This window comes from Chamaea fasciata, unplaced genomic scaffold, assembly GCF_029207755.1.
Source record: "Chamaea fasciata isolate MVZ Bird 193981 ecotype frontalis unplaced genomic scaffold, bChaFas1.0.hap1 SCAF_7, whole genome shotgun sequence".
Classification (NCBI taxonomy): domain Eukaryota; kingdom Metazoa; phylum Chordata; class Aves; order Passeriformes; family Sylviidae; genus Chamaea; species Chamaea fasciata.
Window position 1 is genome coordinate 55,694,728 of NW_027094092.1, and position 16,418 is coordinate 55,711,145.

Below are 16,418 nucleotides of genomic sequence, written 5' to 3' on the forward strand. Positions count from 1 at the left end.
GCAGAAAATTATTAGCATTAAGACAACATCAAAATATGGAGTATGAAATTATATACTCAAGTCTTTATTTAGAGGAAAAAAATCAATTTGTGTCCTGGCCATTTACCACACTGTCCGGGCAGGCTGAATGGTGAGAAGCTGTTAGCTGAAAGAAAATTATTAGGTAAGAAATTTCTCATTTTGTTACCCAGCTTCCTCCTTCCTTCACTGCTAATGAGAAAGAGCAAGCAGGGAATTAAAGAGATGGGGAGAGGAAAGAAAAGATAAAAATTATTATTAAATAGAATAACAGGCAAGAGCAGAAGCTTCCCTATCCAACGCAGGGTGGGAAGTTGGCCCAAAGGAAATCCTCTGAGGTGGATGGGGGCTGGACTCAGAGCAGAGTTTCATGTTGCCAGGACCATCAGAGACACGGAGCAGAGAGAAAGGACACATAAGATCTGGACTGGTTCGGTGATCAGGATCACCAGTTGGGTTTTACAAACATGAAAGTAGGAGATACTTGGTTTGAATTTGAATTTCTGGCAGCTACAGAAATGGAGATCTGTGGTGAGACCATCAGTCATTATGCAGCAGAGACCTGCAGCCAGCACAGACCATACTTTAATACAGAAATTACAGCAGTTGCACAGTTTTTTGTTAGATGAAGTGCTATGTTTTTGTCTCTGACCATGCCTAATGGCTGAGAAACATGTAGGTGATAAAGTACTTCTCTATCTTGCTCTGGACCAAACAGAGCTTGTGTAGGAACCCTGCCCCAAGGACCAAGGCAGTTTTGTGTCCATTCAGGCAACTATATAGATGAAGCATATAAGGATGTCTGCAATCCAAAGTTTAGGCATTGTCTGGGTGGCTCCAGGTGCCACTGGAGCACAGCAAGCTCCCTTGGTCACCTGGCCACACTGCAGACAGCACAGCTATTGCAGAAACTCCTTGGGAGGACAGGTGTGGCTCTGTCCCTCACCTCCTCCTCCTCCTCCTCTCCCCTATGTTTCAGTGACTGCAATGAACCTTTTCCCAGATGCACAGTAGACAGAGGAGAAGGATTTTAACATTTTGCCTGCAGCAGCTCTGAGGCCTTGGCATTTGGACAGACTGATCCCCAAGCACAGCACAATTAGCATGTGTACTCCATATGCCTGAGATCCATCCATTACAGCGCTGGAACGCCCTCTGACACCACAATTCTCCAAAAGAAGAAAGTTGTGGAGAAGTTCCTGGAGAATAATTTGTCTCATCCTCCAAGAACAGTGGAAAAAAGCACTTCTGTGCATAGGAGGTTTTGGTGGAGCCGGAGAAATAACCTTTCCCAACAAAGCCGAGCAGCATGATTCACCTAGGAGGCACGGAGCCGGTTTCAAAGCCAGCCTTTCAAGCTAATGGCTATCAGAAAGGCCAGCCATCTGCCTGTGCAACCTGTCCTTATGATTAATCTCAACATCTGACTTGTACATAAAGTTTATATACTAACAGGACTATGCTTCGTATGTCATTTTAGCTAAGTTCTGCATTGCTGATTTTACAGTTTCTCCTCAATCTGGCCATCCTCTCCACATTACAGGCACATAAAGGGCCCTGTTTAAATGTTGATTAGATGCAGAGCAAAGCAAATGACTTTGGGAAGATTTCAGTAAGTCTCAAAAACTCGGTAAGCATTTCAAAGAGAACACTGGAAAAGATAAGGTCCCACATACACATGTAATTAATTCTTTATTTCAATTTATTAGGCCTCTACTTTACACAGTGTTGCAGGGGCAGAAAGTCACAAATCATGTCTCCGTCTCACATGCACTGGAGGGATTCATTGCTCTTTCTGCCATGCAGCCCCTTTATTGTACAGCATATGGCATAGTATCAGAGTTGTTCCTTAATTAACTGAATAACGATAGTTTCTGTGGAGTTCAATCCTGGCTCCCCACAACAAACACTATTACAGCACCCATTCTCAGGAACATGACCACATGTCCACAGCCCACTGGGAGAGAGTGATGTACTTTTTTTGTACAGTTCATTTAAAGACATTCAGCACCACAGGTAATACTAATTTCTCTGAAATCAGGAATGATTCTTTAGAATTAACAAAACTAGAGTTGTCTTCTGAAATTAAGTTCTGGATAACACTTTACTATTTCATTACAAAATCCCACCAGACCATGATTTCAAATTTAGATCTACCAACCTCTTCTATGGAATAGACACTTATTTATATTTTATTTCATTTACTTCTTTAGGTAAGAATATATGGATTGTTCCTTATGCTAGTTTTAACTAGACAAACTCTTTCCACAGCAAACTTTAGCATCATGAACTGCATAGTGAAATAAGCCCAGGATAATGAGCTGACAGAAGGGACTGGTGAGGGAAGAGCTTGGAAGATGCACAGACAAAAGCCCTGTCTCCTGAAGGAGTAAGATTTTAAATCTTGCTAGCAAGATAAAGCAGAGAATACTAAAGTCCAGACAAAACGCTCCCATGCAATTCCCTTCACGCCATCAAAACCAACATAAAAATCATTAAATGCTAAAATAAAGCCAAGCAAAGGAACATTACTGTCAGCAACTGCCAACTGAAATGAATGACCTGGGTTAAAAGCGTTTGCTGACGTAGCTACACATTGCCACAAAGGCTTGAGGGCTGTGGCAGCAAACTGGACTGTGGAACAGCTCAAACAACAAACTGGACTGTGGAACAGCTCAAACCAGGCATGTGGAGCTCAGCTCTGCCATCACCCCCAGGGACCGAGGGGATGAAGCTGCAGCTTTGCCACCCAAGGGCCTTTTTGGAGCAGGACCACCTGCACCTCTCCCTCCAAACCAGGAGTAACAGACCCAACATCAGGCAAAGTCACTGTTTCTGGCAGCAATGGGAAAGAACTCAGGAATTCTGGCCTTTGGCCAGAAGAGGTTTGCAGGTCGATGAAAGCACCTTAGAGCTCTGACACCACTGACAGGCATCAGTGTGGCTGTGCCAAGACATCCAGACCTGGCATCACTCGGGGAAAATCCAGCAAAGGAGTATCCAGAGGCTGTACCAGAGGCTGCAGAGGCACAGATCCCAACATCTGTATCCACGAAAGTTTAATTCTCAAGGTGTTTCTCAGCTGCTACCAAGAGGCAATTTCATCACCGCAGTGACACTGCAATCAACCAGCTTGGCTGACTGAAATGACGCATCTGCTGGCCATAAAAACTTACAGAATATGTTATTCTGCATTTTGCCCAAATGGAGAAGACAGATTTGAACAATACAAGTCATCTAAATCACACCCTTAATTGTGCTGGCACTTAAAAAAAAAAAAAAAAGAACAACAATTTCAGGCTTTTGTGTTAATTTTAGACATTACATTTTTCTTCAATTGTAATAAAATAATCAACATTTGAAATCTTTGGATGCAGCAATGAGAATGAGGAAACTTGCCAGTTTTTGAAGAATCAACAATTAATATTATAGCCATTAATCCAGAAGAGTAACTACATGATACTGTAGGGTTCCCTGTGTGTTCTGCCCTAGTGATTGCTTAAAAAGAAAATTTCAGCAACAAAATGAAGTAAAAAATGTTCTGTTTATTTCTTTTCTAAATTACCAGCATTGCAAACTCATGCTGGTATTTGAAAGTCAGTCTGGGCTCTCCTACTTATCCATCCTTATTATCATAAAGATTCCACAATTGGAAATTACTTTTTGTGACACTTAAAGCCAAAAAGAAAAAAGCTCTATTGCATCTGCAGAACCAAAAGTAGTAAATTGTAATAAACATTCATCTTTGTCAGTGGCGCTGCAAACCAATCTGTTCAGCACAAAGGTGCCATTTTTACACATTTGCTTTATTACTACATAATTATTGATGGATCAGCCAAGTGCTCTCTCAAGGAAGACCAATCTTAAAAACGAGCTTGTTAAAAATTTAAGTGTAAACCTTGGGATAGAAACTAGCAGTTAGGCTTCATCTGATATAAACTTTTAAAGAGGAAAAAAAAATAAATTGGAGGGACAGTTTTGAAAAATGCTACGTTTGAGGCAGGCACGAAATTGAAGCAGACAAGAAACTTTAATGTGATAGAAAGAAAGAATTGGGGACATCTGTACTGAGAATAAGCTGTAAGTAGCAGGAGGAATTATCAATCTAGTGATGTGCCAGCTCTCTTCATTTCAATTGCTTCACAGGCCATACCATAAAAATTGTTTGCAATGAAAGAAGTATGAAGCATCCCTAGATTTTATTGCTCCCAGTGATATTCCACCCCATTTATGTGTGTATACCAGTTGTAGCCTTTCAAGTACAACACTGTTTCATATTAGTACCTGTTTAAATTACTTGCCCACAAACATCGTTCGGGGTTCAAAATGCCTCGCTATTAAATTTTCTGTTTCAGTCAAAGTACTTCAGGAGTTTCTATCAAGCTTTCAAAGGCAAGGAAGTTTCATGCAGGTTTTCTGAAAGTCAAAATAAAGCAATAAACTTTAAATTTAAAAGGAGGCTTTTTCAGGAGAGAATTCAGCATAGCTTTTTGAATTCCCTCTCCACCTTGTTAAATCAAACTTCTTCATTGCTCCCAGATTTCTAAATGTTGCATTTCAGGAGCTGAACTTCTGAGCATCAACCTTACTCTCTTAAAAAAGACCCTGCATGTAAAGTGACCTTGGGCAAGAGCAGATCTGACATTGCCAATTCCAAGTCACTGATGGATTATAAAATTTTTCCAGCACTGGAAAATGCACAAATGCCACTCAGCCTCCAAAATACACATTCTTTGCTACTGCAAAGACATGCTCTGAAACGCTCCTCCAGCCCCAGCTGAACTGGGGGAGCTGGTTCCTTCCCCCCGACTCGGCCCTGTTCCCCTTCCCTCTGTTTCTCCACCTTCCATTGCACCTGCCAAGGTGTCATTCTCTAACATATATCCATCAAAATAACACTGCTGTTAAAGCCTGCACAAGCCTGTGACGTTTCTGACAGACCTGGGTGAGGGAGGCAACTACACAGGCATTGATGCCAGCAGATAGGAGGGGGATGAGCCAGTAAGGCAAAGCACTTCTTAACCTCAACCAACAACACCCACAACATCCCAATGCATCGGCTCTGTCTTAAACTGGAGGGCAAATCCAAACAGTGCAGTATGAAACAGGGAAAGAACTTGGGACAGGAGCTTTGTGGTAGTCTTGCAGCAGCTACCAAGCCCTGAGATGCAAAAGCAGTGCTCCCACTAACTGCAAAAAACTCCAGCCTAAAGTGAGAAGAGAGACTTCATGGAAAAGCAACTTCTCGCTGACGTATGTTTTATTTAATGCACGCCACTGCAAGAGCATAATACTGCCACCAGTGCCATCATTTCACGTTGATAAGATGTTGCTGCATTTCAAGACATGACTTCAGTGGTATTGTGGATTTGCATTTTTCAGTTTTAGCTGGAAATCAGTAAGAACCATTAAGCATAACTTCCCAAATCAGCCATTTGCCCTGATCCCATGCTAGCGTTAAGGATTTGGGCACAGAGCACTATCTTACTCCCTTCCCATCTGTGAGCACACAGTGGCTTCCCCACCGTAACTAAAGCAAACACGGCATGTAACCAGTGAATTTGCTGAAAAATGGCACCCTTCTACCCCCTGCACAGCTGTTTACTTCTGGCTACTGTGTTTATATCTGTCTCTAGAGCCCTTTTCTTTGCTCCAAATTTCATTCCAGGTACTACTTAACAGCACTACTTACTCTTACTCCATATGCATTCCCTTATTCCTGCTACACAGTTGTAGATGTCCAGGTCTTTCATAACAGAAAATAACTTTTGTAGTCTTATGTGTACATGTGTGTTTCAATGTGAGAGCTGTGCCTTACCTTAAAACTGCTAACTTCAAAAACAAAGTATCTTCTGCTTCCTTTCAGCAAAACTTGGCTGCAGAAACTCCCTAGAGGCAATTGTTTTCAATTTTCCCTTAATGTGCAGCTACCCCTCCCTTGGCAGCCTGCCAGCATCTCCTCCTCTGACCGCTTGGGACATTGGCCCAACACAGTCCACCCAACCCTAGATAAAAGATCACAATTTTTGCTATTAATAACCAACCCAAAGTTGTTCTTATCTGCCCACTTCTTCGGCTCTGCACCACTGTAATTAATGAACACCGAAAACTCGACCCACAATTTTTTCAGCCATGCTGAGTGCATTCTGGTGAGTGCCTATGAAATAAAATTAAATTGAAAAGCTGAAGACTACAGTAGCCTCATGTTGACAGGTCACTCTGATTCCAGGTCAAAGCAGACTCTGTATTTGGCTGCTTTGATTATAATTGCTTGCAGGATAAAAAATAAATAGCAATTATCTCATTGTCACACAAGAAAAAAAGGCCTAATAAATGAACCAATCCTAAAGTAACATTGAAAAACAAATTATTTCAAAAGCAATCAGGAGAAGTAAAATTCAGTTTCCAGGATTGTTTTTAATTGCCAACAGTGTCAACATTAATATTCTTCCTCTAGTGGAGAACACATCCCTTATGAAAGCATTTAGCAAACTGTTTTCATCCCCAGTCCACAGTGCCACAGCTGAAATCCCTAATTACAAGGGTCATCTACACAAGTCGCAGTCCAACCCGTGCATCTTGCCTGCTGTGACAGTCCCACGGATTTAAGACCAACAAACAAAACAGATGAAGTGTTTGGGGGTGTGATGAAGTTAATCCCTAAGAGGATATAGGAATTAGTTTTTCAAACTAAATTCAAAGCTACCGAACAAAAGCAAAACAACGCAACTGCTGCACAGAAACATTAAAACCCTGCAGAAACTGCACTCCATGTAAAGGGTTTACTTCGGTGGATTTTCAGTTTCCAGGTACTGCCTTTTCCAGCTGAACTTCTACCACAAGAAAATAAAGAACTAAACGGAGGATTATTTTAGCTTTTTCAGACAAACCCAAGTGGTCGGGATCCACCACAGCACTGCCCACAGATTTATTACCCATCGTGTTAAACCCAAAGTAGCTAAGCCTTGCAAATCTCTCAGTGCTGTATTTCCTTCTTCCAAGGGCACGTTTTGTGGCTCCTTGACCTGGGTTAATAAGTCTTTATTCTCAGTAACAACTGGGACCATGGAGACTCCCTGAACTGATCCCAGGCCTCCACTCCTGACACTTCAGATACAGTGATGAATTGCTTGGATAACATCCCCCTCAGCAGTTACCTTTCCCTGCAAACTTAGTGTCCTTTCTGTAGCCTCCACACATCTCACTTTCCACAGTTCTCCAAAGAAAGATTTAGGTTTTCACTTTTTTGGTGACTTTTCTCCCTTTCTGGCAGAAGGGCAGGGCAGGAATGTCTGTTTCTTCTGCAAAGGGGCCACCCACCCAAGTAACTGTGGGCATAACTGGGCATCAGTTCAGGCAGGTGCAGAAAAGGATCAAATAATTCTTATACTAGCAGGGAGTTGCTTTAGCCAGGTGTTCTGAGTGCCTGTAGGTGTCTGAGTCATCACCACCAAACATGACCTCCCTAGTCTTGTTTTAGTCTGCAGTCTATGGGGCTGAGGGTGGTAAAACACAGGAACAGGTTGCCCTGGGAAAGGTGGTAGATGTCCCAGGCCTGGAAACATCCAAGGTCAGGTTGGATGGGACTCTGAGCAACCTGATCTTGTTGAAGATGTCCCGGCTCACTGCAGAGGGGTTAGACTAGGTGACCTTTAAACATGCCCTCCACCTCAAAACATTCTGTAACTCTATGATTTTATTTCAGCCAAGGTTTAAGAGCAGGATAGTGATTCTTTAGGTGGTTACACTTCCACAGACTCCTTGAGAACTGACCCCCAGAAAGACAGAAGAAATTATAAATGTCCCTGAAAATACCTTCCATGCAGAGAACCACCATCTTTTCAGATGCTTGGGAGTGCAGAGAGGAGAGAACCTTGAAAAGAAGCCCCAGCAGACGGAAAACCTTTGGCACCTACAAATGCTGAGGCATGTAAGTCAACCATGAAACGCAACCTTCCCTTAGTACATGGGGAACAAGTGTTTATGCAATCCTGTTATTTAGGTAGAGAAAAAAGTCCATTTCTAAAGCCCCAGCTGAGCTTCTCCTCCCTGCCTGCCCAGCTCTGTGCCCCTTAAGCCTAAGCCTGGAGCAAGTGACAGCAGACCTGGACTTCCCATCAACATGATGGAAAACAATGGATAAAAAAATCCTGCTGGGGCTGACTGCTTCTCCTGCTCCACTAAAAAGCAGGATCTATGCCACAGCACACACATATCAATTATCTCACATGGAATGACACAGCAGAGCCCCTGATCCACACGTCCAACCTCTCCAAGCCAGAGATGCAGCCCTGCTGCCACCTCCTTCTCCAAAGAGCCCATGGCCAGCAGCCAGTTGATGCAGCCAGAGGAAAAAGCAGCTTTTTGCACTTTTTTTTCCTCAAGCAAGGGAGGATTTTGCCCTTTTATTCCTCAAGCAACCTAAGCAGATGGTTAGACCCATCAAAGAGCAATGTGAGGCTTTTACACTACTCAAACTGAAAATAAAACTCATTTTCCACCATGCTTTTATTGGAGAAATTCAAGACAGAAAAGACATGTTGCCCACTGCAGTCACAACACAGCAGGCAAAAAAAATCCAAGCCTGGAAATAAAAACAACAAAAAAACCAAACAAAAAACTGCCTAAAAAAACCCCAACTAACTGGGGGAAAAAAAAAAAAAAAAAAAAAGGAGGAGACAGAGAAGAACATCAAGAGACCTTCTCCTCTAAAACAGCTGGAGTAGGAGGGGGATAACAGGACAGCCAGGCTGGTCAGCCAGGTGCTAAGGGCCTTCATTCACAAGCAACATAGCCAAGTAAGGTTTAACAGATGGGGTCTTCTTCACTTGGATCAGGAACCTGAACCCAAATTTCCAGTATCTTTTCCTGACCCCAGCACCCGTTTTTCTGGGGCACTTCTTTTCGACCAAGACTTCTGACAAAAATGACACGAATTTTCCTACAGGGAGTGTCTGTATTGACAACCCAATCCTTTGGAAAGTTCCTAAAACAGCTACAAATGCTATAAAAATGTACTCACATGGTTCAGTTTATGCTTTCACTCAAATTTATCCCCTTGATGGCACTAACAAACTGCAGGTTTCTCTCTAAATTTGTTTAGAAATCCTTCAGCCGAACTCTATGATTAGTTTTCATCCCTTCACCTTTCTAGTTACTCAAGGCATGAATACGGAATGAATTTGGCATTCCTATCCTTTAATGAAATGCAAAGATCCTGCATGAAAAAAACCACGCACACTGATTTTGGAGTGAGACGCACACGCAGTACTTGTGTGTGAGTGACATACGTAGACAAGTAAGAAAATCCTGTCATCTGTAATTCACACCCAAGACTACAGGTATCAAAAAACTGCACTCAAAGCAGTTGGTGGTCTTACCGTGCTGGCTGCAGCAAGCTCTTCACATCTCATTAACAGCATAATGAAGGCTCAATCAGGGATAGAGCCTATCAAGACTGCCAAGCACAGGCACACAGAGGCCAGAGGAGAAAGATCAGCTTGCATCAAGGTTTTTATTGTTTAGATCTCAGAATTGGGAAAGAGCTGGTCTTGCCACAGAAAATATTTTCCAGTGAGCAAACTGCACACGGAGACAGAGATCAAACCCTTGAAGTGCGTGGAAGGTTTTCCACAAGAAAGGTGGCACCAAGCAGCTCATGCACAGAGCTCATTTCCACAGGTGGGGCATAAAACCACTGAAGCAATGGGGGTGCTGAAGCCAGAAGCCAGAAAAGCAATCAGGATGGGGACACGCACACTTACACTGATAACCAAGTGTCCCTTCAATATGTAACACAACTAGCACTAAACTCAGCAGCTTTATTTTTCATGTATGCAGCAATTATTTGTAGTAGGGCTTCCTAATGTTCTCTCTACTGATTCTATCATAGAATCAATAATATTGGAAGAGACATTAAGGATCATCTGGTTGAACCCTTCATAGTCTACACATGATGGTCCAGTATTCTGTCCAGGCAAATCCTATCAGTGTCCTATTTTAGGGTATCCATCTCTTCCCTGAGGAGATTTATCCAAAGGATGATCTCACTGTGAAAAGATTTTCTTTTCCGTTCCAATCAAAAATCTCACCCATTACCCCTGGCCTTTTCCATCTGACTCCTTGCAAAAAATGAATCTCCGTCCTCTCTGTAGCCACCTTTTAAACACTGGAACATGGTGATAAGTCTCCCCTAACACATCTGCTCTCAAGATTGAATAAACACAGATCTTTTTGTGTATAACATATACATTTATGTATTTCCAAACAGTTGCCACTGATGTGTTCAGACAAAATCCTAAGAAGAAAGGATGCTGGAAGAAGAAATCAGTACAAAGTGGGATCCACTGATGGAGCAACAACAGCACCAGCAGTGAGCCTGCTGCTCACCATCCTGCAATCCATGCTGCGATCCTGGGTGGGGTCAACAGCTCTCCTTGGCATACGCCTGCAGACCCTCAAGCATCCTTCCACGGCAGCTCAGACCCTGACAGAAATGTCACATCTCTGCTATCTCTCCTGCCCGCAGTGCCGCTGGCACTGGTCATCTGCTGCTGTCAAAGAAAGGAGGAGGGCAGAACACACACGTATTTTTCCTTGCTGGGTGAGGGAGCTGAATCTGCTCACAGAAGGACTGATGAAGTCCCAAGGCCAGGATGAAGTATGAGGTGGGAGCTGGCAGCTGCAAGGGATGAAATGCAGAAGACATGAAGCAAGACCCAGGAGGATGAGCCCATCCCCACCTCATATCAGATCACTTTTAGCCATTTTTCACATCCCCCGAGAATAAGAAGCTGCACAGTGCCAGTTCACAGGGACAAGGACCACAATCAATGAACACTGCCTGCACGGGGTCTTTAACACCCACAGAAATCAATGGCAATATCTTTCAACCTCAGCCCCCATCAGATTATGCTTGCAGCAGGTAATGGAGGCGTAAATACGAGGAGCAATAAATGAGCAAAGTGCTAATTGTGAAGCTTTCCCATGTATTCTCTGTGAAATGAGCAGCAAGTGCAGTTTGCTGGGTGCCTCACCAGGCACAAGATAGAACTTGCACGGCGATTGCTCACTGCTCCAGCCGCCTGCTTCCACAGGGACGTGCAGGAGCACGTTACCACCCACCACACACACATGACTTGAAATTACTGCCCTGAATGACTGCATGTGAGTTTTGATTCAAAACAAAACCTAAATCAGGTCTCAAACCTTACTTAGATTATGAAGGGGAAGTTATATAAAGTCATTCGGTAATTCACACCCTGTATTTTACCTTTATCTCTGCTATTATCAGACCTTCTCCTCTTTTTCCTCCTGTGGCAAGAGATGAACTGGCAGTGTACAGCCCAGTGTGGGAAGGACAAGGCGACAGCCAGCAAACAGCAAAATGACAGAAACACCAAGAAAGATGATAAAATATTTGAAATGGTATTAAAAAGGGACATAAAAATAAATTGCAGAGAGAAATTTCACACCACACCAAAGGATGTCATTTCTTCAGAACAAACTCTATGGTATTTGACTGTGATAGTCTCCTAAAACAAATGGTGCACTTTTTTTGGAGGAACTGAGAATCAGAAAGAGCATGTAGAGTGTGGAGAGGATGCTGGGATGCTGCATGGCCAGGAAAATGGACAGATATACCCGGTCTCCATCTCTGAGCTCACCCTAAAGCACTTTTATCATTAAGAATAAGAGAGAAATAGCTTGCAAAGACTCAAACAGTTTTCAGCTTAAAGTCACTGCAAATTATTACACTTTGTAGGAAGAAACAGTCAAATGTAGTGTTTATTCTAAGCACTTTACTGCCTCAGACTCATTAACCTGGTACCTTACATGCTGTCTTTGTAATGCAAATTTGTTAAAATACTGTGCTTTTCATAAAACATTCATACAGACAAGCTCACAGTGCTCAAATACCAATTTTAAGTGGAGAAAAATACACTTACTTTTTCTTAATATTTCAGCTCTGCACCTAAGTCTTATCTGCATAAGCAGTTTGTGAGAAACCTGCTGTTGCTGCTGCCACTGTAGCACAAAGGTGGAAGATTTCCCAAAGCAGCTGATGTAGGCAATTATAAACTGAATTACCACATGCCAAAGCCAAATGAAAAGACTTTGCAGAAGGTACCTGCAGCAGAGGTTTTTTGAGGAAGAGAGATCATTACAGAGAGGAGGAGAGATACCCTGCGCTTAAGGAGACCAAACACTGCACATACTGCACCTGTTTGCTGAGCTCCCATACAGGAGCCACCTGCCCTGTCTGTAGCACATCACAAGAGTTTGCTGGGCATCCTCACCATGCAGCACCAGGCACGCTGCTTCCAGCTGCTGAACTGGCTGGACATGACACACCCATCCAACAACACAGGGAGCCCAGCAGGAGATACAAAATCACCCCCATAAGGCCTCCAGCCCAGCTTGACCCACACAGTGAGAGATGACTCAGGGCTGGAGAGGGCTGAGGGAAGGAGAGGTTCCTGATTTATGACTTACACAGCTGCGGAGAAGGACCAAAACATCACCTTCAGGGTTCAGTGTTACGACAGCACTCTCCCTCCTCTAGTGGACTTAGATCCTGGAACGTGAACTACCACAGCAAAGCCATGGCCAGCTGAGATTCACAATATAAACTGCACTAAACCAAATTCAAATACACAGGATAAATGCAGGAAATTTTGTGAGCTTTTCCTCCTCCCTCCATACTTACCAACTACTTCTGTTTCAAGACAATCTATAAGTGTGCCATCTCAAATTAAACTCTGAGCAACTGCTCTCATCCTGTATTTAGTTCTGAAAATTGTCATTTCTTTTTCAGGCCTGAAGAAGGGCCCATAAACCTGGAAAATGTCTAAGTTTTAGAACTGTACCACTTGGTCTGACAGAAGAAAATACTACCTTCCCAGACTTCCCAGAGCTATGAGGCAGAACTCAACAACATTGCCTGAGGTGCCAGAATCATCTACACTGGTTTTCATCAGGTTCAGAGCTACAAGACAAAGGTAACCAACGTCAGGCATCTTAACAAGAGGTTTTCCTTATTCTGCATAATAACATGCCAACTGCAAGCCAGGTGTTCTTCCCAACCTGTCTGCTAGATCTGGTTCCCACTCACCCAAAACACATCAAGGTTCCATTGCTCTTCCTGAGCACAGATGACTTCCCAGAGGAAACTCAGGGGGATGAGGCACACATCACTGGGATGCACCCACACCACAGGCACCACGTGGCAAGGGCCTGGAGGCTGGGAACTGCACCCAGATTGACTACCCTGCAGTACAGGCATAACCAAAGTGAATTGGATTTAACACAAACCTCCCAAACTGTTAAAATAAATTAGCAGAGTCACAAAAATGAAACAAAACAAAACAACGAAGAAATCCACCCAAAACCCCCTCAAACACCCTCCTCACCACTCAAAAAAACCCTCCAAATCCAACAAAGACTGGGGCAGGATCTATAATCAAAATCAGACCAAAACAGTAATTTTGCATATGTGCTTCATAACATGCTAAGAAAACAAGTACTTGTTCAAACACCTGCAATGATTTCTCAGATGAAGGAGAAGAGAGTGAACATACTGAAACCTGCTTGGTTTCGAAATTCAGTTCATTTGGCACATCCTCCACTTTTGCAAGAAAACAAACAGCAAAGGCAGAACAAGCCACGGCATGAGCAGCCCTGCACTCTCCTGCCCACCTGCCTGAAGCCCAACTCAGAGGAACCTCCCTGCCGACACCAGATTAGCTTCATCTTTACACTCAGTTCCTCAGCCTGCCCATTCAAATGGTCAATAGCAATGCCAGCTGAGAAATGTCCATCACTGGGAACTCCTTTTTACAGGTCACTGGCCAACCAGACAACAACAGCTTCTAGCCATGACTGACCTCTCTGTGACATGAACCGCTGATTTCCAGGAGAAAGACAAGCCATGAGCCATCCGTTTTCTTAATCGTAATTAAAATAAAACCAAAACCACTCAGCTGTTTCTATATGAATTTGTTTGTACAAAATAAAAACGTGCAATCATCCTGCTATGTTTCTGGAGACTGAACACTATCGTATTAAGAATCTGAGTTCATCTACTGTTGAACAGAAATCAGCATCACAACAGTTTGGATAACAAAATGTTCTGCTGCGCAGACCTCCAAGTAAGCTGACAAAACAGATTCAGATGGGTGTGTCTTATGATGGAAAAATTAACTGTGATAAAGAATAAAATGCCCCTTAGATATGTTTTTTTCAGAGTCATTAAGATGCAAAAGGGATTTTAAAAAAATGCTGTCTCCATAAAGTTCCAGCATACGTACGAAAAGGCAAACAAACCTGCCTGGATGACTGACTGACTGCAATAGTGGCTCCGGCAAAACTGGCTTTTATAGTTGATCAGTCCTGCTCCCACTGTGCTATACAGAGCTGTATGATGCATATAGATCTGGGGGTTTTAAGAAAAATGGGGCAAAACCAGCACAACACACACTGACGTTCATTTCAAAGAAAAAAGCATAACACCAGTTTTTTGCTCTTGGAAACATTTTAAATGTTTGCCATTTGCAGAGAATCTCTACCAGAGACAGACTGCATCATGTTTCGCTCCAGCAAAATGTCTCCTGAGAAAGTCTGCCTTGATCTAAGATTCTCATACTTGGGTTTTAATTTCCAGTCACATTTACAGGAATCTGCTTCCTCCAATTTCCTAATTGAGAGTGCATGGCTTGAAATATGCCCATCAGCTATCATATGACTGAGAATCAACTATCAGCTTAACCAAGAGATACACATTCTCAGGCTTCAGAAAATAATCAGGCACCCCAGATTTTCCTGCAGCTTCCAGAGGAGCAGATGTCAACAACCACATCAACAACCAGACCACTGGTCCCATCCAGCCTCACAGCTCCTCTACCCCGACATCTCAGCGATTCACGGAACTGCCACCACAGTAACCAACAAGATACGTGGAAATGACACAAGAAACCCACAGCTGGCTGCCTGTGTCCAGTTTCTGCTCTGAGCTAACTCCTACTCACCAGGCTCTTGGTCCTTCGTGGATATGCACTCTCTGATGGACTCTGTTATGCCAAGACTAGCAGCAGTGGGCAGTGGGCCAAGCAAGGATTCCAGTGCGGGGGGTCTTACAAGAGTTTCATTTCCATTTTTGCATTCCCCATCTTCTGTTCTTTTAACTCTATCCTTCTCACTGAGTTCATCATAAAAGTCTTTGTTTAAGTGATTAGCAGCTGCTTCTAGTTCCTCATCTTCTGCCTCCTCCTCTCCAAGTATGCTAGAGGCATTATCTTCTATAGAATCTGTAAGGGGAAAAAACCCAACAGATCACTGCATACCATCTGTTACAGAAACTAAATAAATAGAGAGGTGTTCACTTAAAGAATAAAAATCTTTAGAGGAAATCTGTAAAAGAAATACACAATATTTTAGTTCAGTGTATGAATATATGGAGTTTTCCAGATGCTATTCAAATTCATTACCTTGACTATTAAAATGTATTTTTGTGACTACAATCATCATTTAAAATAGAAGCATCATCTTATCATATTAGGTAAAAGGGCTTTGTGAGAGAAGTCAGCTATTTCCTGGTATAATTACAAATTAAAAATAGCCAGTTCAACCTGCACAAAGCCCTTCCATATGGGAAGTCAACTGGGGAATTTGGCGACAGAAGGGTTTAAATACTGGTCCACTGCATTTACAGTGATAAAAAGAAACATTCTCAGGTGCCAGTGCCAAGCTTATACTGCACCAGGAAAGAAAAACAACTGAAATCATTAATGAACTATCCCTGCATTGAACAATGTGGTTGTTTTGAAGACTGATCTATGAACCACCTATTTGGGAGAGAAAACCCCAACACAAGTGATCTTGTACCATGCAAGAATATATATGATCACATTTATCACCATAATGTTCACACAGCTCAGACTGCCAGATCTGAGCTCAATACTATTTAAGGAGTCATAAGACTTTATAGACTTACCATCTTTAGTGAAATTTGCAAATACGCCTTTTGCTTTCGGTCTACTGTTTTCTAATTCAATCTCTATTTCATCTTGGTAGCTCGATATTTCTCCTGTGGTGTTGAAATAAAAATAAAACTCAGCAATCATTGACGTAATATTGAAGAAATGAGTGATATGTTACACTAAACACAACTTATACCTTCGAAATCCTCCAGCTTTTTTGATAATGCCTTTTCAAGCTGAAATGACAATAAAGAAAATAAACATGAAATTACTAAAAAGTATACACAATTTTAAACTGTTTTGAGCTGTACATAGAGATAGAGAATGGCAGGGTATTTCAAAAGCATAAGCAGGTTTTGAATCACCACTGAAATTAGTCTGTAGTGTCAGACAGGCATGACAGACAGGTCTCAAAACACTGAC

At 42.6% G+C, this 16,418-nt stretch overlaps 1 protein-coding gene across 1 annotated transcript in view; it reads right to left on the reverse strand.

Moving 5' to 3' along the window:
* The window catches only part of BRF1 (BRF1 RNA polymerase III transcription initiation factor subunit), a 172,939-nt gene that overhangs the window by 56,868 nt on the left and 99,653 nt on the right, over nucleotides 1–16,418 (reverse strand). Inside the window, exons 9-11 of the mRNA XM_066188970.1 lie at nucleotides 16,192–16,231; nucleotides 16,010–16,102; nucleotides 15,045–15,323 (exon numbers count right to left, since the gene is read on the reverse strand). Of these exons, the coding sequence (XP_066045067.1) occupies nucleotides 15,045–15,323; nucleotides 16,010–16,102; nucleotides 16,192–16,231 (412 nt within the window). The remainder of the gene's footprint in view (nucleotides 1–15,044; nucleotides 15,324–16,009; nucleotides 16,103–16,191; nucleotides 16,232–16,418) is intronic.